The sequence below is a fragment of the Thalassophryne amazonica genome, chromosome 1 (assembly GCF_902500255.1).
Source record: "Thalassophryne amazonica chromosome 1, fThaAma1.1, whole genome shotgun sequence".
NCBI lineage: Eukaryota > Metazoa > Chordata > Actinopteri > Batrachoidiformes > Batrachoididae > Thalassophryne > Thalassophryne amazonica.
The window spans coordinates 32,855,456-32,879,102 of NC_047103.1; the positions used below are offsets into that span (position 1 = coordinate 32,855,456).

The 23,647-nt window shown below is 42.0% G+C and overlaps 1 protein-coding gene across 1 annotated transcript in view; it reads left to right on the forward strand.

Annotated features, from left to right (window-relative positions):
• The window catches only part of LOC117507846 (cadherin-6-like), a 199,034-nt gene that overhangs the window by 135,438 nt on the left and 39,949 nt on the right, over positions 1-23,647 (forward strand). Inside the window, 3 exon segments of the mRNA XM_034167633.1 lie at positions 1,477-1,644; positions 8,029-8,216; positions 22,792-23,045. Of these exon segments, the coding sequence (XP_034023524.1) occupies positions 1,477-1,644; positions 8,029-8,216; positions 22,792-23,045 (610 nt within the window).

Sequence of the window (23,647 nt, forward strand, 5' to 3'; positions counted from 1 at the left end):
AGGGCAGATGGCAGACAGCGTGTGTGGCGTCGTGTGGGTGAGCGGTTTTCTGATGTCAATGTTGTGGATCGAGTGGCCCATGGTGGCGGTGGGGTTATGGTATGGGCAGGCATCTGTTATGGACGAAGAACACAGGTGCATTTTATTGATGGCATTTTGAATGCACAGAGATACCGTGACGAGATCCTGAGGCCCACTGTTGTGCCATACATCCAAGAACATCACCTCATGTTGCAGCAGGATAATGCACAGCCCCATGTTGCAAGGATCTGTACACAATTCTTGGAAGCTAAAAATGTCCCAGTTCTTGCATGGCCGGCATACTCACCGGACATGTCACCCATTGAGCATGTTTGGGATGCTCCGGACCGGCGTATACGACAGCATGTACCAGTTCCTGCCAATATCCAGCAACTTCGCACAGCCATTGAAGAGGAGTGGACCAACATTCCACAGGCCACAATTGACAACCTGATCAACTCTATGCAAAGGAGATGTGTTGCACTGCATGAGGCAAATGGTGGTCACACCAGATACTGACTGGTATCCCCCCCAATAAAACAAAACTGCACCTTTCAGAGTGGCCTTTTATTGTGGGCAGTCTAAGGCACACCTGTGCACTAATCATGGTGTCTAATCAGCATCTTGGTATGGCACACCTGTGAGGTGGGATGGATTATCTCAGCAAAGGAGAAGTGCTCACTATCACAGATTTAGACTGGTTTGTGAACAATATTTGAGGGAAATGGTGATATTGTGTATGTGGAAAAAGTTTTAGATCTTTGAGTTCATCTCATACAAAATGGGAGCAAAACCAAAAGTGTTGTGTTTATATTTTTGTTGAGTGTATATATATATATATATATATATATATATATATTGGCTTGCCTCTAGCTTGGCATTAGGTGTAATGTCGTCAGTGCCTTGACATTGCACCTAATGTTAGCATGCCTCTACTGTGAGCTACTAGCTTTATAATGTGCTTACAAAATACATATTTACATAAATTAAATACATACATGCAAACATTTGCCCATTAGTGATGCTAATGTGATGCTAATAAGCAAATATTGGCATGAAAACCTGCTAGTATCACATAATGTGATGCTAATGGCCTTAAACATAGCATGAAAACTCACTAACAGGTTAACATTAGCATGAAAACTCAGTAACATTGTTTATTGCAATGCTACTAGGCTAACGTTAGCGTGAGCCACCTCCAATGTGAATAATGCCATTAATAATGTTCTTACCAAAACACATACTTAAAGTTTTTATTTGAATAATCTTAGTGCACATCTCCAGGTCATTTTAAATGTTTAAATGGCAAATTAATGATATGTGTTTTTTAAAGTTTTTTTGCCCGACAGACTAACATAGACACACAGATTTTGTTCCTTTGAGAATTATGGTGTTGATGCGCACAGCTAATAATAATCAGTGGAATTACTTTTCAACCTTTTCACTTTGCCTCAGGCCTGATCAAGACGGCCCTGCCCGGGATGAACAGAGAGATCAAGGAGAACTACCAGGTTGTGATCCAGGCTAAAGACATGGCCGGACAGATGGGCGGCCTTTCAGGAACCACGACGGTCAGCATCACGCTGTCGGACGTGAACGACAACCCACCGCGCTTCACCAAGAGTGAGTCTTGCCTTCTGGAAAGCATCACAGACACACATAACAATCGCCAGGGCAAATCTGTGCCAAGCAGGCAGGCAGCCCCCATCTGGTGTCCGTTTCAAAATGAATTTAGATTATTGCAGGGAGCTGCGAGTTTTGTGCAACAAAGACGGGCCTCTTAAAGGAGGAAGAAATTAAATATAGAGCCATATGACGGAGTGAAGGGTCCCACAGAGTGCATCAGATCAGTGCTGTAATTCCTATTACACCAAAAGAGTACTTTCACTTGGTTTTTATCTCCGCTCCTCTTGCTCTCTCTTTGTCTATCTCCTGTTGCCTTTTACTCTATAAAATCACTGTTCTCAATTTAGCGCTGCAACTGTCTGTGCTCCTCACTCATCCATCATCAATCCTTCCTCTCCGTTTCCATCTGCTCTCTTTCAGTTCACACATTCACTTTCTTCTCTCCCTCGCCAGCTGCACTCTCTCTCGCTGGCGAATGGCAATGGCACGCAGATCAGATTGACAGATTAGTGGCATTGTTGTATTTCCTCTGTGTAACTAGTTGTACAGTGGGCGGGCGAGGCTGGCGTGCACCCGCAAAAGCGCGGCATGCACAGAGAAAGTCATCAGTGAGGAGGAGGGAAGATGGATACGGCAGGGATAGAGGAGGCGACAGAGAGGGGAGATAGAAGAAGAGTGAGCGGGCAACAGGAAGACAGCCAGTGATGGACAGAGGGGGGGAGGAGGGGGACAGACGGTGGGGGGGATTGAAAGCAGGTGTGTGTGTTGGGGGGGGGGGGGGGTATTGTAATGGGACACCCAGAGGAGGTAGAGTGTCTGGAAGCGATATCATTGTTGTCCGCTCTAGTGATACCGCTTCTTTCCCGCCCAATGCTAAATACCTGTTAGCCTCGGCAAGCCTTCTCGCGGTGTGACGCTAGCACAATGTGTGCATTTGTGGAGGCAAGTATCAGCCTCATGGAGGGATGCCGACTCAGGCATTGCCAAAACCCCGTCAGCATGTTTTATGAGTGTGTGAGCGCTGTTTGTCTCCACGGGCAGTGTGTATATCACACCCGCTTCCCTCCTGCAATCCCGCTATTTATTTACGCAGGCGAAATGCAGCCGGCGCCGTGGCCGCCGACAGGCAGCTATCAATTTTTCCGGCTTGAAGCAGGAAATCATCTTACGGGGTGGGGAGAGGGCTGAAGAACAATTAATTTATGCTGAATAAATTGGCTCAGAATTTATGTTCCGTTCTAAACTTTAGGTTGCGAGTCAATACAGAGAGGCGCGCACAGCGATGGTGGTGAAAGGCCAAACGACTGTGTTGTAAATGAAATATATTTATGCAATTCCTGCTCTTCAGCTCATGTACAAATGTAACAGCAGTAAATCTCAAACTGGGCTTTACCTTGCATGGCTTGCTCTCTTATACAGCAGAACTGTGATTGGTTCTGACTCTCTCTGACCTGATGTCTTGTAGCCCCACTGTGACTTACCCACTCTCTTATATCACTAACCAGGTCATAAAAACTGAGGTTATGGTGCTCATTGGGAGCCTTATGTGTGAAGGGAGGGGGCTTTAAACATTGACCTTCAGCATGTCCCCACCTCCTACCCCTGTGAGGATCATATAACATGGAGTGGACAGTTCAGAGTCAGAAAAGCCACCAGTGTTTTCCCAGTATGTATGTAGAACAGAGGTACTTGTATACCCCTGGGAGAAGACTTGTTACCACATTTTCAATATTTTTCATAAAAAATAAATAGATAAATAAATAAATACACTTATGCTGTTTCCTAATAGTGAAGGCATTTATTTTACATTTAGATTATTTTTATGTTGTCTTGTTTCACATTATGTATTGTATTAACTTAGAATAGTTAAAGCTATAGGGCCTTTCAAATTTCACAAAACGTAGATAATTTAGCTTCTGCCAAAATCCAAGCATTATAATGTAGGTTTACTTTTGTTACGTATTGCAAAATTATAGCTTGTTTTAATGAAGAGGACATATTTATCTGGGGGAAATTCCATTGTGAATCTTTTCCTTCATTACCATCATTCAGACTAACGACAGGAGATTTTGGAATTACTGGAAATGTCCTTGCATGGTTGACATCATACCTAACAAGTCATTCTCACTGTGTTTTGTAAGCCTTGTAAGCCTCTAACCTTGGTGACATAAGATATGGGGTCCCACAGGGGTCCATCTTAGGCCCTGCTTTTCTCCATTTATATAGCACCCCTTGGGCACATATTGCAACATTTTGGGATTACCTTTCATTGCTATGCTGATTATACTCAGTTACACATTCTGATAACTGCTGGTAATGTCATCCATGTAAAATACCTTAGAGGATTGCCTTGCATCAGTGAAAAGCTGGATCTCCAGCAATTTCTTACTTTTAAACTTGGACAAGCCTGAAATGATGGTTCTTGGTCCAACGAGACATCGGCATCAGTTGGTCAATTAACGCTTAACATAGATACATGTGTCATACATCACACTGACAAAGTGGGAATTGATCACATGACCTTCTCAGTGTGAGGCAACAGTGCTAACCACTAAGCTACAGTGCTGCCATTTATTTTGAATACATTTGCAAAAATCTCATAAAAAAAAAATTTCACATTGTCATTAGGGGGCGTTGTGTGTAGAATTTTGTGGAAAAGAATGTATTTCATTCATTTCGAATAAGGCTGTAACATAAAAAAAAATGTGGAAAAAGTGCAGCACTGTGAATACTTTCTGAATGCACTGTACTTAACCCATTATCCCACACTCTCTTCATTGGTTTAACTCTAGGGCCACGTTTTTGTACATCCAGAGCCACATCATTATCTGGATCTGGACCACATTACACCTACATTATAGAGCAAAGCAATCAGGTTCAGAGATGAAATAACAAGTACAGGACCAGGACCAAAGGAATTGAGCTCAAAGATCAGAGCTAAAAGATCGAAGGTAGATAGATGCTTCATTGACCACAAAACAGGTAGTGCTGTGTGAGCACAAGCCTGGTGCGTATTAGGACCCATAAAGGACTAAATTTTTTTTTTCTTGACCCAGAGCTATCTTTTCCACCAAATTTCTTTGAAAGCATACTTATGTTTTTGAGTTATTGAATTGACACATTAACAGACAACGTAATGACAACATAGCCACCATGTAAGAAGTCAAAATATCTCCTCAGCAAAATATGAAAGTGAAAGGGTGCATCCTGAAATGCGCACCTCTCCATATCCAATCCAGAATCCACTCAAGTGGACCACCCCTGTACAAAAAGACAATGTTGTCGTCCAGATCGAGAGCAGTGTATGGTTTTGGACCAGAAGTACACCAAGAGATAAATGATAATAAGATCCTGAATACTCCTGATTGCTCTCCAGTGTTTGTGATTGTTGACCTGTGATCCTGGTCACTCATCTTTGACCCAGTTACATATCTTTGATCCAAATCTTTGATATTGATCACTCATTGTTGATTCTGATCTTTCATCCTCATCTCTAATCTTGATAATATATTTTTGATCCTGATCTTCAATCCTTATCTTTGATCACATTCAGATTTTTTTTTTCAGAGTTGTGTTGTGTGTAGCTCCTTGAGGCGACCTTGTTGTGAGTTGGCACTATATAAATTAATAAATTTGACCACTCATCTTTGATGCAGATCATTGATCCTTGTCTTGAGTCTTGATCATTCAGTGTTGATTTTGATCTTTGATATGTATCTCCTGTTGCTCTTCATCGAGCTGTCCCTTGATAGGAAAATAACATACTTGGAGGAGATAATTGCAGAAGTCAGATATCACAGAATCCCCCCCCATTTTCTGCAGTGTCTCTAGATCTGGGTCAAGTTGGCAACAGGCTCAGTCAGGTAGTCCAGATGTCAGTCTCATCAACCACATTCTCCAGGTCCTGGTAAGTGATCCCGCGGCATTCCCACACCACAGGGGATACATGAACCCTCCAGCGTGCTCTGGGTGTGCCCCTGGGTGTCCTCCCATTTGAGCATGCCCCGAAAAACTCCACAGATAAGTCTCCAGGAGGCATCCTAATGAGATGCTCCAAACAACTTTGAGTTGCTTGTTTCTATGCAAAGTAGCAGTAGCTCTGCTTTGAGATCCCAATCAGTCAAATGTTGTGCAGTCAAAAAGCAACCCAGAGTACTTTACATGCAAACAACTAAAAGCCTGAGAAATCAAAGATTCTTAGTCTGCTGTTAAAGGCTGAGACGTGAGTAATAAGTTTCAAATCTGTTCCAAAGAACAGGAGCAGTGGAGTTAAATGCTCTCTGAACAGATGCAGAACTTATTTTGGATAGAGATAAAAGACCACCACTTTAAGACCTGAGAGCTGTAGTTGAATTAACAGCAGTAAGAGAATCAGTACCAAGCAATGGAGCCAGACCGCTAAATGCTAAAAACAGAGCAGATTTTGAAAACATTTCTTTGCTACAATGGGGCACATTAATGTAATGCTGATTTCTGTGACTGCTACCACTGAATAAGCCTAAGCTTGCATTTCCATTGGTATTCCAGCGTAGATATATGCCACAGTCATCTGCTTGAAGCAAATGTGTTAATAGCTCACAAACACAGTTTCTTTAACTGGATTTTGGCTGGCTAGTTAGTGCAAAAATTGCAAGATTACCCATAAGCTGTACTCACATTTTGCTCTACCGTACTGTTGTGACGAAAAGGAAGCTGACCCAAAAGGTGAAGCTCTCGATCTACTAGTCAATCTTCATTCCTACTCTCACCTAGGGTCATGAGTGTTGGGTCATGACCGAAAGAACTAGATCACGGGTACAAGCGGCCAAAATGGGCTTCCTCAGGACAGTGGTTGGTGTCTCCATTAGAGATAGGGTGAGAAGTTTGGTCATCCGTGGGGAGCTTGGAGTAGAGTCTCTGCTCCTTCGCGTTGAAAGGAGCCAGCTGAGGTGGTTCGGGCTTCTGGTAAGGATGCCTCCTGGGCGCCTCCCAAGGGAGGTGTTCAGGCACGTCCATCTGGGAGGAGACCCCGGGGAAGACCCAGGACTAAGTGGAGAGATTGTATCTCCACACTGGCCTGGGAACGCCTCGGGATCTCCCAGTCAGAGGTGGTCAATGTGGCACGGGAAAGGGAAGTCTGGGGTCCCCTGCTGGAGCTGTTGCCCCCGCGACCCGAACCCGGAAAAGCGGTTGAAGATGAATGAATGAATGAATGTTCTCACATCTAGTTGAGTGCGGCGGCAAGTTTTCCCAGCCAGCCTCAGCACCACTCGTGTGGGTCCTGGGGTGAAGGTCGGCATGGTGCTCAGCATAGATCAGCGCATTTCAGGAAAGGTTGATTAAATCTATGCCCGTAGTTCAATATTGTCAGGAACTCTGTCGCAGGGTTGGGTGATCTGTACTTAAGTGGCAAACCATGATGAAATATGGTAGATGGACTGCATTTATATAGCGCTTTTCCATCTGCATCAGACACTCAAAGTGCTTAACAATTGTGCCTCACATTCACACAAACACGCTCACGCAAATATCGCGATGCATGGTAAAACTGAGGGGGGGCGTACGTTGAAGAAATTATTTCAGTAATTCACAGCAATGAGCTGAAGAACAGTGCACTTCAGCTGATTATTCCAATCAAATGTTGCAAGAATGCATTCAGAGTAGCGGACTCCTCCTCATCATTTGTCAAGTCAAGAAAAGTCTCTTTTTTTCTGTGTTCGAGCCCCCAGAATATCACCATGTAACTCCAGGCAGGTAAACTCTTCTTGATATCTCAGAGGTGGCATCACAATGGCAGCTCCACATCATGATGTATGTCAGCCGTCGGCGATAGCTGATAAAATCCTCCAACTGCACAACCCTAGTGTGTCAGCCAATTCGGCTCCAGGCACCCCCAGTGCACGCTGCATGCACCTCGCTGTCCAGTTTTCACACAGACTGTGAAAAAAATTACTCCAACATATCAAGAGTGGAGGATGGAATGTAGACAGTGTCCAGCTGGAGTTATACTGAGGTCTGCCAGGCCTGTGAAGTGGGCTGACTAAAATAAGTAGTAGTAGTAGAATGCAGCCAGGTGAGAGCTGCTTGGCGATGTCAGCCGAGACGTGTAGAGTTGTAACTTGCGCCACTATGCTGTGAAGTAGCAAAAAAACCCAACCATGTGTGAGAGCTGCTTTAATTGGGGAAAATGTTTTTATAAACCCTTTTCATTCTTTTCTTAAATGGTCTATTTGTATGAAATGGATTTAGATTTTGAAAAAATATAGCAACAAGGACACAACCTTGGTTGCTGCGCACTAAATCTCTGACTCACTTCCACTCCTGAATGTTTTGTCTCTCTTTTTTCCTGACATCATTAATTTGACTGACCAAATCCCAAAGATAACATTCTTTCTCTTCCAGCCCTCTACGAGTTTAGGGTTCCCGAGTCTACGGAGTTGGGCTCTGCGGTGGGAGTGATTCGAGCTATGGACGCCGACATCAGCGAGAACGCCGAAATGGACTACAGGATCATTGGGAGCGACGGCCCCGGCATGTTTGACATCTCCACCAATAGGAGCTCGCAGGAGGGCGTCGTCACACTGAGGAAGGTCAGAGACCTGCTGTGGTTTTTGTACACCTCTTGCCCCCCACCTCCAGCACCCTCACCACCCCAGTGAAGTGTGCAAAGCAGCCGTACAAGCGCAACATTCACTCTGACAGAAAACAACATTTAAAAAAATGGACCTTTTCTATTTCCATAAGCTCCGAGAAGCAGGTGGATGGCGGGGTTATTAGGTTTCAGCCTGCGCGCACCCAGAATTTGAGTACACCTGTTTCCAGCGAGAGCCACGCTTCCTCTCAGCTGAGATGAGGAGGAGGAATATCGACACTCAGTATGGATCGCAGCTTTCAGCCCCATGCCGTTTCTGATGCATCCACCAGAATATGGCAGCTGTCTTATCAAACAACCTCTGCAGCCTCCGATCGATCGCTTCCATCATGCCATCATTAAGTGGAAGATGACATAATTGGCTTTTTTAGCCGCTGCACTGGATGCGGCGTGCACGACGGCAGACTGTGGCAGGAGCTGAGCATGCGCTAATTCTGAATCTACTAATTAAATGGGCTTGTCGTGTGGAAGTGCGTCCCATCTCGGCTGCTTACTGGTCCTTCAAAGCGACATATTCCTCTGGCTGACGCACGGTCCCCGTCTGCTTTCATAAGAAATGGCAAAGCCAGTGACTTATATTACGGTATTATTCATCGTTTCAGGAAATGGCTTCTTCTGGTTTGATTTTTGAGGTTTTCATTGCCTGTTTTGCTCAATCTTGGACCGGGCGTGCTTTCAGATGTATAGCACAGCGCCTGTGACAAAGCTCACTCTGATCCGTCGCGCTTGCTCGCCACGTATCGCACATTCATTAAAACACACCGGCCCCCAATTATTTCCATCAAAAGGCGGTTGCCTTCAGTGGCTACAACGTGAAAATATATATATAAATACATTAAAAGGAAGATACATTACTAACTTTTGCTAAAAAAAATGTGACGGCTGAGATAGGAGCAAGCCTGCTAATCATCCTGCGTGGCTCATAAATTATAATGCGATGTAGTGAGAGTGAAATGCCGTGAGGGATCTTACATTTCTTTCTTTTCCACAGCAGCAGAATGTAAAGCTGTATACAAACGCTCGGTATAAATTAGGATTACTGATCGTCTGCAACATAGCTGCAAAACTGAGTCAACTATGAATGAAAATATAGTGCGCATGCACTTCATTGTTGAACATTTGTTTAATGTTTCAAAGGGCCGCGCTTAGGGTGACAACTAATGGTTATTTTCACTGTCGATTAACCCGGCGATTATTAATCATGCTGTGGCATAGGTAGGGTGAATAGTCCCATCTGTATGTATTTATGAGCTGATGTCCTTGGTTCCGCTCTACACATTTATCATTTCGCTCCTCAGTCACTCAAGCTAGTGTGAACATCTCTGGTAATGGGGTTAAATAGTCAATGAATGGTCATGAACTGTACTGTTAACATTATTCTAGCTTTATACTTTATAAGCCTGTTTTCTATTGCAGGAACTCGCGGGGCATTTTAGGGAGGGGTCCAACACCGCGGGTGTCTGCACCATTGGGTTTGCCCTTGACGGGTAATTTGGCAACGCAGTCTTGTTTGAGGGCAGCGCTAAATGGGTAAAATATGACGCATATGACATAATTTCTCTACTTCCGGGGACAGAAACACAAAACGTTTTCTGAGTTTTTTAGCAAATTACACGCAAACAAAGTGAAAATGCAAAAAAAAAAAAAAAGTGTAGATGCAGTAAGAAATTGGGTATGTGTTGCGGTTTGTTTGTGACCCGGAGCTCAAACATTTCGAGGTGATTGTCCAGGCGAGAGAACGCAGCTACTCTGGTTAGCTGTGTAGGCTAACACTTACCGACACGACCACTCACATTTGCCTCGTCTTTCCTTCCCTTTCCTGAAAGAAATATTTTCATGACTGCTTTCATGATTGTAGCTGAAACCAAAACAGTACACATTTTCCTGTGTGAAGTTATTCTGTGTATATATTGCACAACGGGAGCAGCTGTCCCCATAAGTCGTCAAATCCCGCGATATCACGCAGTGTTCAAACAAGACTGGTCAACTCATGCGGGAGAAGTCAACAACAAGCTGCAGACCAGACTAGCAAAATGAGACCCAAAGCAGAAAAACAAAAACTGAATAATTAGCCAAATAGCTAATCACAATAAACAGAAAGGCAGTCACCATCTTGGTTCGCTTAGTCATGATAACTGTTGTTTACAGGCATGCTCGGAGTTTACATTGCAGTCAAAACACACACAGAATTATTACGACACGTGTACATAGGTGCAAGAGCCCGGCAAGTTATTTATATATATACATATACATATATATACATATATACATACATATATATATATATATACATATCAATCAATCAATCAATCAATTTTTTTATATAGCGCCAAATCACAACAAACAGTTGCCCCAAGGCGCTTTATATTGTAAGGCAAGGCCATACAGTAATTATGTAAAACCCCAACGGTCAAAACGACCCCCTGTGAGCAAGCACTTGGCTACAGTGGGAAGGAAAAACTCCCTTTTAACAGGAAGAAACCTCCAGCAGAACCAGGCTCAGGGAGGGGCAGTCTTCTGCTGGGACTGGTTGGGGCTGAGGGAGAGAACCAGGAAAAAGACATGCTGTGGAGGGGAGCAGAGATCGATCACTAATGATTAAATGCAGAGTGGTGCATACAGAGCAAAAAGAGAAAGAAACAGTGCATCATGGGAACCCCCCAGCAGTCTACGTCTATAGCAGCATAACTAAGGGATGGTTCAGGGTCACCTGATCCAGCCCTAACTATAAGCTTTAGCAAAAAGGAAAGTTTTAAGTCTAATCTTAAAAGTAGAGAGGGTGTCTGTCTCCCTGATCTGAATTGGGAGCTGGTTCCACAGGAGAGGAGCCTGAAAGCTGAAGGCTCTGCCTCCCATTCTACTCTTACAAACCCTAGGAACTACAAGTAAGCCTGCAGTCTGAGAGCGAAGCGCTCTATTGGGGTGATATGGTACTACGAGGTCCCTAAGATAAGATGGGACCTGATTATTCAAAACCTTATAAGTAAGAAGAAGAATTTTAAATTCTATTCTAGAATTAACAGGAAGCCAATGAAGAGAGGCCAATATGGGTGAGATATGCTCTCTCCTTCTAGTCCCAGTCAGTACTCTAGCTGCAGCATTTTGAATTAACTAAAGGCTTTTTAGGGAACTTTTAGGACAACCTGATAATAATGAATTACAATAGTCCAGCCTAGAGGAAATAAATGCATGAATTAGTTTTTCAGCATCACTCTGAGACAAGACCTTTCTGATTTTAGAGATATTGCGTAAATGCAAAAAAGCAGTCCTACATATTTGTTTAATATACGCTTTGAATGACATATCCTGATCAAAAATGACTCCAAGATTTCTCACAGTATTACTAGAGGTCAGGGTAATGCCATCCAGAGTAAGGATCTGGTTAGACACCATGTTTCTAAGATTTGTGGGGCCAAGTACAATAACTTCAGTTTTATCTGAGTTTAAAAGCAGGAAATTAGAGGTCATCCATGTCTTTATGTCTGTAAGACAATCCTGCAGTTTAGCTAATTGGTGTGTGTCCTCTGGCTTCATGGATAGATAAAGCTGGATATCATCTGCGTAACAATGAAAATTTAAGCAATACCGTCTAATAATACTGCCTAAGGGAAGCATGTATAAAGTGAATAAAATTGGTCCTAGCACAGAACCTTGTGGAACTCCATAATTAACTTTAGTCTGTGAAGAAGATTCCCCATTTACATGAACAAATTGTAATCTATTAGACAAATATGATTCAAACCACCGCAGCGCAGTGCCTTTAATACCTATGGCATGCTCTAATCTCTGTAATAAAATTTTATGGTCAACAGTATCAAAAGCAGCACTGAGGTCTAACAGAACAAGCACAGAGATGAGTCCACTGTCCGAGGCCATAAGAAGATCATTTGTAACCTTCACTAATGCTGTTTCTGTACTATGATGAATTCTAAAACCTGACTGAAACTCTTCAAATAGACCATTCCTCTGCAGATGATCAGTTAGCTGTTTTACAACTACCCTTTCAAGAATTTTTGAGAGAAAAGGAAGGTTGGAGATTGGCCTATAATTAGCTAAGATAGCTGGGTCAAGTGATGGCTTTTTAAGTAATGGTTTAATTACTGCCACCTTAAAAGCCTGTGGTACATAGCCAACTAACAAAGATAGATTGATCATATTTAAGATCGAAGCATTAAATAATGGTAGGGCTTCCTTGAGCAGCCTGGTAGGAATGGGGTCTAATAAACATGTTGATGGTTTGGATGAAGTAACTAATGAAAATAACTCAGACAGAACAATCGGAGAGAAAGAGTCTAACCAAATACCGGCATCACTGAAAGCAGCCAAAGATAACGATACGTCTTTGGGATGGTTATGAGTAATTTTTTCTCTAATAGTTAAAAATTTTGTTAGCAAAGAAAGTCATGAAGTCATTACTAGTTAAAGGTAATGGAATACTGAGCTCAATAGAGCTCTGACTCTTTGTCAGCCTGGCTACAGTGCTGAAAAGAAACCTGGGATTGTTCTTATTTTCTTCAATTAGTGATGAGTAGAAAGATGTCCTAGCTTTACGGAGGGCTTTTTTATAGAGCAACAGACTCTTTTTCCAGGCTAAGTGAAGATCTTCTAAATTAGTGAGACGCCATTTCCTCTCCAACTTACGGGTTATCTGCTTTAAGCTACGAGTTTGTGAGTTATACCACGGAGTCAGGCACTTCTGATTTAAAGCTCTCTTTTTTAGAGGAGCTACAGCATCCAAAGTTGTCTTCAATGAGGATGTAAAACTATTGATGAGATACTGTATCTCACTTACAGAGTTTAGGTAGCTACTCTGCACTGTGTTGGTATATGGCATTAGAGAACATAAAGAAGGAATCATATCCTTAAACCTAGTTACAGCGCTTTCTGAAAGACTTCTAGTGTAATGAAACTTATTCCCCACTGCTGGGTAGTCCATCAGAGTAAATGTAAATGTTATTAAGAAATGATCAGACAGAAGGGAGTTTTCAGGGAATACTGTTAAGTCTTCTATTTCCATACCATAAGTCAGAACAAGATCTAAGATATGATTAAAGTGGTGGGTGGACTCATTTACTTTTTGAGCAAAGCCAATAGAGTCTAATAATAGATTAAATGCAGTGTTGAGGCTGTCATTCTCAGCATCTGTGTGGATGTTAAAATCGCCCACTATAATTATCTTATCTGAGCTAAGCACTAAGTCAGACAAAAGGTCTGAAAATTCACAGAGAAACTCACAGTAACGACCAGGTGGACGATAGATAATAACAAATAAAACTGGTTTTTGGGACTTCCAATTTGGATGGACAAGACTAAGAGTCAAGCTTTCAAATGAATTAAAGCTCTGTCTGGGTTTTTGATTAATTAATAAGGTGGAATGGAAGATTGCTGCTAATCCTCCGCCTCGGCCCGTGCTACGAGCATTCTGGCAGTTAGTGTGACTCGGGGGTGTTGACTCATTTAAACTAACATATTCATCCTGCTGTAACCAGGTTTCTGTAAGGCAGAATAAATCAATATGTTGATCAATTATTATATCATTTACTAACAGGGACTTAGAAGAGAGAGACCTAATGTTTAATAGACCACATTTAACTGTTTTAGTCTGTGGTGCAGTTGAAGGTGCTATATTATTTTTTCTTTTTGAATTTTTATGCTTAAATAGATTTTTGCTGGTTATTGGTAGTCTGGGAGCAGGCACCGTCTCTACGGGGATGGGGTAATGAGGGGATGGCAGGGGGAGAGAAGCTGCAGAGAGGTGTGTAAGACTACAACTCTGCTTCCTGGTCCCAACCCTGGATAGTCACGGTTTGGAGGATTTAAGAAAATTGGCCAGATTTCTAGAAATGAGAGCTGCTCCATCCAAAGTGGGATGGATGCCGTCTCTCCTAACAAGACCAGGTTTTCCCCAGAAGCTTTGCCAATTATCTATGAAGCCCACCTCATTTTTTGGACACCACTCAGACAGCCAGCAATTCAAGGAGAACATGCGGCTAAACATGTCACTCCCAGTCTGATTGGGGAGGGGCCCAGAGAAAACTACAGAGTCTGACATTGTTTTTGCAAAGTTACACACCGATTTAATGTTAATTTTAGTGACCTCCGATTGACGTAACCGGGTGTCATTACTGCCGACGTGAATTACAATCTTACCAAATTTACGCTTAGCCTTAGCCAGCAGTTTCAAATTTCCTTCAATGTCGCCTGCTCTGTCCCCCGGAAGACAATTGACTATGGTTGCTGGTGTCGCTAACTTCACATTTCGCAAAACAGAGTCGCCAATAACCAGAGTTTGATCCTCGGCGGGTGTGTGTGGAAAAATGGTTAGAGATGGCGGGTTGGCGGTGTACACGGGGCTTCTGTTTAGAACTACGCTTCCTCCTCACAGTCACCCAGTCGGCCTGCTTTCCCGGCTGCTCGGGATCTGCCAGGGGGTAACTAACGGCGTCTAAGCTACCTTGGTCCGCACCGACTACAGGGGCCTGGCTAGCTGTAGAATTTTCCACGGTGCGGAGCCGAGTCTCCAATTCGCCCAGCCTGGCCTCCAAAGCTACGAATAAGCTACACTTATTACAAGTACCATTACTGCTAAAGGAGGCCGAGGAATAACTAAACATTTCACACCCAGAGCAGAAAAGTGTGGGAGAGACAGGAGAAGCCGCCATGCTAAATCGGCTAAGAGCTAGTAGCTACGCTAAGCTAGCGGATTCCTAAAAACACGCAAAGTGAATAATGTGTAAATAATTTAGAGGTGATTCAGCAGAAGGAGTGCTTTAGTTAAGGCACGTAAAGATTACACTGGGAAACAAATCGTAATCTAGATAACTAGATCAATCTAACTGCGCAGATTAAACAGCTAACAGATACAGAAAAACACCGCTGTGCTCCGGAACAGGAAGTGATACAATACCGCAGTGAGAGCCAACCACCAGTAGAGGCAAGCAAGAGTTTTCACGGCAAAAATCAAATTATATATGTATATATATACATACATATATATATACATATATATATATATATATACATATATACATATATTTATACATACACACACATATATACATATATATATATATATATACATATATATATACATACACACATATATATATATACATACACACACATATATACATATATATATGCTGGACAACCCCTGTATCATGTCAACCACAAGTTTTCTATAGAGACTCGGAAGAGCCATTCTGAAGCCCAAAAATTGCTCATATGGATGTTGCAATGTCGGCAGTGCTTACCCCGCCTGTTAGGACCAACCCAACTCCCAACTTTGGATAAAAAAAAGTGGAATATGGGTGATACTGTGCATTATTATCACTTTACAGAGGCGCTGCTAGGCCGGTATCGTAGATTTACGTTGACGCTATCTGGCTATACCTGCCCGATGTGCATAAGCAAATGATGTCATAGTGTGCGCAGCCCAAGAACTGTCCACAGAGGAAAAGATAAAAAGGTGAGAAGTGTGTGTGTTGGTCCCAATATGGATATTCTGGATGATTTTCTCATGGATAGTCCTAATGTCTTAAATTAATATAAAAAAAAAAATCGCCCCACATAAAGTTGTCATGGAGAGGTAATTGAAAGAGACCAAATCCTATCTATGGAGACCAAAACTGTTTTTTTTTTTTTGTTTGTTTGTTTTTGTTTTTTTTTTTTTTTTTTTGTGCCAGGCTGTAAACATGTTTATTTCTTCGTTAATGTTGGACATTTTAACATGGGCTTCTATGGGAACCTCACAACCTCATGGGGCCAGTCAAGGAACTGCAACTTTTTCTTCTTCCAGGCATGCCGAATTTGTGACCATCAAAGCTTATCACTTGGGTCCTCTTTGCAGTGAAGACATGGCAGCTGAGACAGCCATTTCTTTAAACGGCCAACATGTACCTTATCATCAGTAAAGTAAATGCACAATAACTTGGAGGTTTTAGCATGTGAAAGCTTATACAAACAGGTCCATAACTCAGACTGTAAGCATACGCTAGTGCTGTGCATTGCCACATCCAGCGTAACATGAAACGGCCTTGGGTTCTGGATGGCAACCATCCAAGCAGTCAATCGGTCTATTCCCACTTCTCAAAAGTGTATGTGAGCATCCCTCTGGTTTTCTCCAGCTGTTGAGTTCCTGAACATTGAGGCACCTACATTGATGGATCATGGCCAGAGAAACGCTCCATGTGGCCAAAATACTGAAGCTGACATTCGTTCCCAATCTTCAGCTGAGTCTTGCAGAGAAACCACTTGCGTGACACATTGCCAATAACTAAATGGACACAAGTTTCAAGAAATAGGTTCTGTGCCCCATAACAGGGGATGTGAATTAAAACAAAAGGAGACTGCTTATACTGTATGTAGAGGTTTTTCCAAGAACCTATTGTCCCTCTGAACTATGGCATCTGAAAGTTTTGTACCCCTGGTAGGACCTCTCTTGGTGAAACAGGGAGGCACCAAACAAAGTGTGGCCCAAATTTAAGTGCCAATGTTGAAAACACCCATTTGAAAAGATGTTAAGGCAAATGAGATGCAGCGGGTTGGAGGCTGACAGTCATCTGGGTCTCCCATTGCTGCTGAACTTAGGGCTCCACTTTCCAAGTCCATGTGGTTGCTGTCTGGACACCACAGTAAGTGTTCCCATATAAGCTTCTTCCAGGGAACTTTTTCTTGTCTCTACTTATCCCTTTCTCCATCCTCCCTCTAACGTCTGTCCTTGGTCGTCATCATCCTCTTTCTGAGGGATTGCTATTATTTATTAATCATACAGGGGTTATTTAATATGGCAGTTCTTAGGAATTGGTTGAAGAGAGACCTGTGGTTACTATTAAACACTAATGCAAAGTCATATATCACCTTTCCATTGGTCACATGACCTGACACAGGTTTGAACTTCCAGCCATTTCTTCACATAGATCCTCAATTTTAGTACTTAATAAAACACAATAGACTGTTGTTGCATTCTAAGTGCGCATGCACAACAGTGCACAAATGTTTGTCCAACATAACAGGAGGACCTGATGCCCTCTACGGAGTGGATACTGGACGGGTCGAGTCAGGTCGGGCCGGTCACATCAGCACAGTGCTTAGCCGCTTAAAAATCTTTTTCTTTTTTTGGTCAGTGGATCGTTTATGAGATCTATTTTCATCTGAGCAGAAAGCCGACTGACACATTGTTGTGGACAATGACTGTGAATAGATTCAGATTCACGTTCAATTTATTATTATACCCTTGGGTAAAATTAGTTTACAGTGAGTGAGTCATCTCGTTTGGTAAACACACAGCAAAACACAGAACAAGACAAAGCGACAACAGTGCTAAAAAGCTAAAAGAACCACAAGGACGGCCCCAAAGTAGAATAAAAGCAAGATGAGTTATAACATCAGTAGATAAAAAGTCTAAAAACATATCATACCGAGCCAAAAGGATAAAAAACTAACTAAATAAATAAAAATAAAAATGTGCTGTTCATAAAAACAAGGTAAAAGAGACTATACAAAAAATAAATACATAAGTTATATTCAGTGGTGGGCACAGATAACCAAAAAATAAACTTCTATAACAGAAGAGAGAGCTGAGTAGGGGGGCAAAGCTCTCGATTTACCTATCGATCTACGTTCCGATCCTTTCCTATGGTCATGAGATTTGGCTCATGACAGAAAGAACGAGATCGCGAGTACAAGCGGCCGAGATGAGTTTCCTCTGCAGGGTGGCTGGGCGCTCCCTTAGAGATAGGGTGAGGAGCTCGGAGTCAAGCCGCTGCTCCTCCACGTTGAAAGGAGTCAGTTGAGGTGGCTCGGGCATCTTTTCCGGATGCCCCCTGGACGCCTCGCTGGAGAGGTGCTCCGGGCACGTCCCATTGGGAGGAGGCACCGGGGAAGACCCAGGACACGCTGGAGGGACTACGTCTCTCGGCTGGCTTGGGAACGCCTTGGGGTTCCCCCGGAGGAGCTGGGGGAGGTGTGTGTGGATCGGGAGGTCTGGGCGGCTTTGCTTGAGCTGCTGCCCCCGCGACCCGACTCTGGATAAAGCGGAAGAAAATGGATGGATGCATGGATGAAAAGTTATCTTCGATAAAGATAAAATAATAAACCACCAGCATTAAAAGGCTCTGCTCCCCAAGACATTCTACATGAGCGAATGTGGAGTACTCAGTGTGCATGCGCTTAACATTGTAACAGCAGTGTATTGGATAATCGGTTTATCAGGTGTGCATACACACAGTGAGGAAAATAAGTATTTGAACACCATGCGGTTTTGCAAGTTCTCCCACTTAGAAATCATGGAGGGGTCTGAAATTTTCATCTTAGGTGCATGTCCACTGTGAGAGACATAATCTAAAAAAAAAAACATCCGGAAATCACAATGTATGATTTTTTAATAATTTATTTGTATGTTACTGCTGCAAATAAATATTTGAACACCTACCAACCAGCAAGAATTGTGGCTCACACAGACCTGTTAATTTTTCTCTTATTCTGCACTCTTTACCTGTATTAATTGCACCTGTTTGAACTTGTTACCTGTATAAAAGACACCTGTTCACACACTCAATCAACCTGTCCACCACAGCCAAGACCAAAGACCTGTCTAAGGACACCAGGGGCAAAACTGTAGACCTACCCAAGGCTGGGATGGACTACAGGACAACAGGCAAGCAGCTTGGTAGAAGACAACAACTGTTATGATTATTTATTAGAAAGTGGAAGAAACACAAGATGACTGTCAATCTCCCTCGGTCTGGGATTCCATGCAAGATCTCACTTTGTGGGGTAAGGATGATTCTGAGAAAGCTCAGAACTACACAGGAGGACCTGGTCAATGACCTGAAGAGAGCTGGGACCACAGTCACAAAGATTACATTATTAACACATGATGCTGTCATGGTTTAAAATCCTGCAGGGCAGCAAGGTCCCCCTGCTCAAGCCAGCACATGTCCAGGCCTGTTTGAAGTTCACCAGTGACCATCTGGATGATCCAGAGGAGGCATGGGAGAAGGTCATGTGGTCAGATGAGGCCAAAATAGAGCTTTTTGGAATCAACTCCACTTACCATGTTTAGAGGATGAGAACAACCCCAAGAAAACCATCCTAACTGTGAAGCATGGGGGTGGAAACATCATACTCTGGGGGTGCTCTTCTGCAAAGGGGACAGGACGACTGCACAGTATTGAAGGGAGGATGGATGGGGTCATGTATTGGGAGATTTTGGCAAACAACCTCCTTCCCTCAGTAAGAGCATTGAAGATGGGTCATGGCTGGGTCTTCCAGCATGACAATGACCCCAAACACACAGCCAGGGCAACTAAGGAGGGGCTCCGTAAGAAGCATTTCAAGGTCCTGGAGTGGCCTGGCCAGTCTCCAGACCTGAACTCAATAGAAAATCTTTGGAGGGAGCTGAAACTCCAAACCTGAAAGATCTAGAGAAGATCTGTATGGAGGAGTGGACCAAAATCCCTGCTGCAGTGTATGCAAACCTGGTGAAAAACTACAGGAAATGTTTGACCTCTGTAATTGCAAACAAAGGCTACTGTACCAAATATTAACTTTGATTTTCACAGGTGTTCAAATACTTATTTGCAGCAGTAACATACAAATAAATTATTAAAAAATCATACATTGTGATTTTCGGATTTTTTAGATTATGTCTCTCACAGTGGACATGCACCTAAGATGAAAATTTCAGACCCCTCCATGATTTCTAAGTGGGAGAACTTGTAAAATCACAGGGTGTTCAAATACTTATTTTCCTCACTGTACATTGCCGTCATTACTTCATTTACAGATAATAAGACAAATGCTGTGTTGTGTGATCAGTTAAAGGATGAACCCAAAAAATGCAGTCAGTAAACACACAGGATGTAAAGGGAAAACAAAGGTTATTAATTTACCAGAGTACTGATGAAGTCCAGTCCAACAAACAGAGGGAGTCAGATATGTGTGATGGAGTGGGACGGACTCCGCTGTAGGAACAGATCCAGTGAGTGGCTCAATGACATGACGGTGGATTGTATGCCTGCATGGACTCTCATCAATTGCTGTTGTTTTGTGTTCTGTATTGTAAACTTTTTTGGTAGAATGGCCGAAGCAGCAGGTCACCCCTTTGAGGCTGGTCTGCTTGAGGTTTCTTCCTATTGGCATGTTGTGCTACTATGCTTTTTATTTATTTATTTATTTATTTTTACTTTTTTTTTTTTTTTTTTTTACTCTTTTATTGTGATTTTTTTAATCTTTTAATTAATTTTATTTCGTTTTCTGAATTGTTTTGTGTGAAGCGCGTTGAGGCCACTCTGTTGTGATTTGGCACAATATAAAATTAATAAATTGAATTCAATTGAACAAAAGACTAACAACTAAGGTGGAACTCCAAACAGGCTAAAGTATGCCAAAACAGAAGAACAATAACAGATGAAACACCGATGGGACAGGTCACAACATGCTGATTTAAAATGTGACATCTGCATTTGGAATCTGGTCCCTTCAACTCTCATTATGAGATCTCAAGAGCTGTGGCTGTTAGCAATGCAAACCATCATTGATCTGAAGAATCAGAGATTGTAAAAGGATTAGATGTGACCAAACAGTGCCCACAGAAGTTCAGAAACAATACTACAAGGCCTGAAAGAGTCCAGAAAACAGCTGCGGGAGAAAAAAAAAAACAAAAAAAAAAAACAAAGAAAACAATGAAAAGCCCCTCCACAATAGTCAAATCAAGAACACCTTCAAACAGTAATGAAACCTTTCTGGATTTTAGAAGAAATCTCTGTTTACAGCAACTGATATTTTTTTATGTTGTTCATCGACTAACAACGAAAGAGCTTATGAAGAAAAAAAACTATGTGTTATTCAAAGCACATGTCGTGAGCCTGATTTTTTTTTTTTTTTTTTTTTTTTTACAATATGGTCCTGTACTTCTGTTAAGTTCATATTATTATCCCCTGCCAGCCATGAGGGGAATACAGAAATGCACTACAACCATGTGTCAGTCAGACTTTATTGTGCCCATGATAACATGAACAAATTTTATGTTTTTCACCAAATTTAAACAGCACAGCCCAAATGAGTGTGTCTGTACAAGTTTTCACCAAGACTGCCCACTTTACTGACTTGATTATTGATTATTTTGGCCAGAATAACGCATTTTTTTTAAAAATATGTTTTTCAACAAATATATTCTGATATATAATGAGTGTGCCCTGGACAAGTTCCAATTTGAGCATGATCAGGTTTCACCAAACACCATCAAAGGACTGCCTACTTTACTGAATTGAGTGTTGAATATTTTGCTCATGACAACTAACCAAATATATCTAATATCCACCAAATTTGAACTTCACATCCTAAAAGAATAAGCATATCATGGAGAAGTTCCAATTTGGGCATGATTGGGTTTCACCAACACCATCTGTACTGAATTGAGTGTTGAATATTGTGCTCATGATAACTAACCAAATGTATCTAATATCCACCAAATTTGAACTTCACATCCTAAAAGAACAAGCATATCATGGAGAAGTTCCAATTTGAGCGTGATTGGGTTTCATCAACACCTACTTTACTGAATTGAGCATGATTGGGTTTCACCAACACCATCAAAGGACTGCCTACTTTACTAAATTGAGTGTTGAATATTGTGCTCATGATAACTAAGCAAATTTATCTAATATCCGCCAAATTTGAACTTCACATCCTAAAAGAACAAGCACATCATGGACAAGTTCCAATTTGAGCATGATCGGGTTTCAACAAGACAAAAAAAAAAAAAAAGGACCACACTCTTTAAAGACTAGAGTATTGATTATTGTACCCACAATAACTTTAACAAAATGTATCTGATTTTCAGCAGGTTGTTTTTAGTTCAAATACAGCATCAGGACACATGTGGGCGCACGCTCCCACCCACACACACATGCACACACACACATGCTTCAATGAATATCTCCTAAAGCGATAAAACTAGTTGAAAGCCATGGTAAATATTACTGGGCAGGAAATATTCGGTACATGACTGTTTGTACTTGTTGCCTGTGATAAAGGTGTTCAGAAATGTGATCCAGTGTTCATCATACCCCTAATTTCACATAAAGGTATAACAAATAATTCATTATGAATTAAGTACCTGAGTTATAAAGGTTACATAACTGTGCCCTTCATTTGGCTCCCTGTTTAAAATTCTGTGAAGTTCCGCTTTTGTAAATTAACCAAGTCGTGTTGGTGCTATGGTAATTTTCCACCAAAATGCCACATCAGTCACATTAATCAGGATGCGGCAGCAGAGAAAGGCCTTTGCATATCCAAAAGAGCATCGGTCTGATCTGTCCATCAACGGTCTTATTAGTGTCCTTGAACACAACGTTGAGCCTTGTTACACTCATTAGACGGTGTTTCAAAGAACATTGTGAGCTTAATGAATAAAATTACAAACTGTTAAGGATTTGGCATCAAATACTTCAGTTACAGGTAATGTAGGGTAAAGCCGTGAGTTTCTTACATCTGCCTCTGTTTTCCAGCCTCTAGACTTTGAGAGGAAGCGACAGTACAATCTGCGCATTCAAGTGGAAAACGTCCACATCAACCCTCGCTTCTTTTCCATGGGCCCCTTCAGAGATGAAGCCACCATCAAGATCATTGTGGAGGACATGGACGAGCCACCGATGTTTGAGCGTGCCAGCTACATCATGGAAGTCAAAGAAGACGCAGCCAGGAACACAGTCATCGGGTCTGTCAGCGCGTCAGATCCTGATGACAAACGCAGTCCTGTTAGGTATGCAACACCATCTCAAACTCACATTAGGTCTTCAGACACACATAACGAGGGGCCCCAACTAACTTCATGAGCAGTGTTAGCAGTCAGCTTCCAAATTATGTTAATAAACAAGAATATACACAACATCACTGCTTAAGATCATGTGCGTACAACCCCAATTCCAATGAAGTTGGGACGTTGTGTGAAATGTAAATAAAAAACAGAATATAATGATTTGCAAATCCTCTTCAACCTATATTCAATTGAATACACCACAAAGACAAGATATTTAATGTTCAAAATGATAGACTTTTTTGTTTTTGTGCACATATTTGCTCATTTTGAAATGGATACCTGCAACACATTTGAAAAAAGAGAAAAGTTGATGAATGCTCAAAGAACACCTGTTTGGAACATTCCACAGGTGAACAGGTTAATTGGAAACAGGTGAGTGTCATGATTGGATATAAAAGTTTAAGAACAATGTTTCTCAATGTTCAATTGCAAGGAATTTGGGGATTCCATCATCTACAGTCCATAATACGTATAATCAGATGACAAGTCCAGTTATTTTGCAGGTACACACATTGAGTAAGAAGTAATGACAGTTGACCAATACA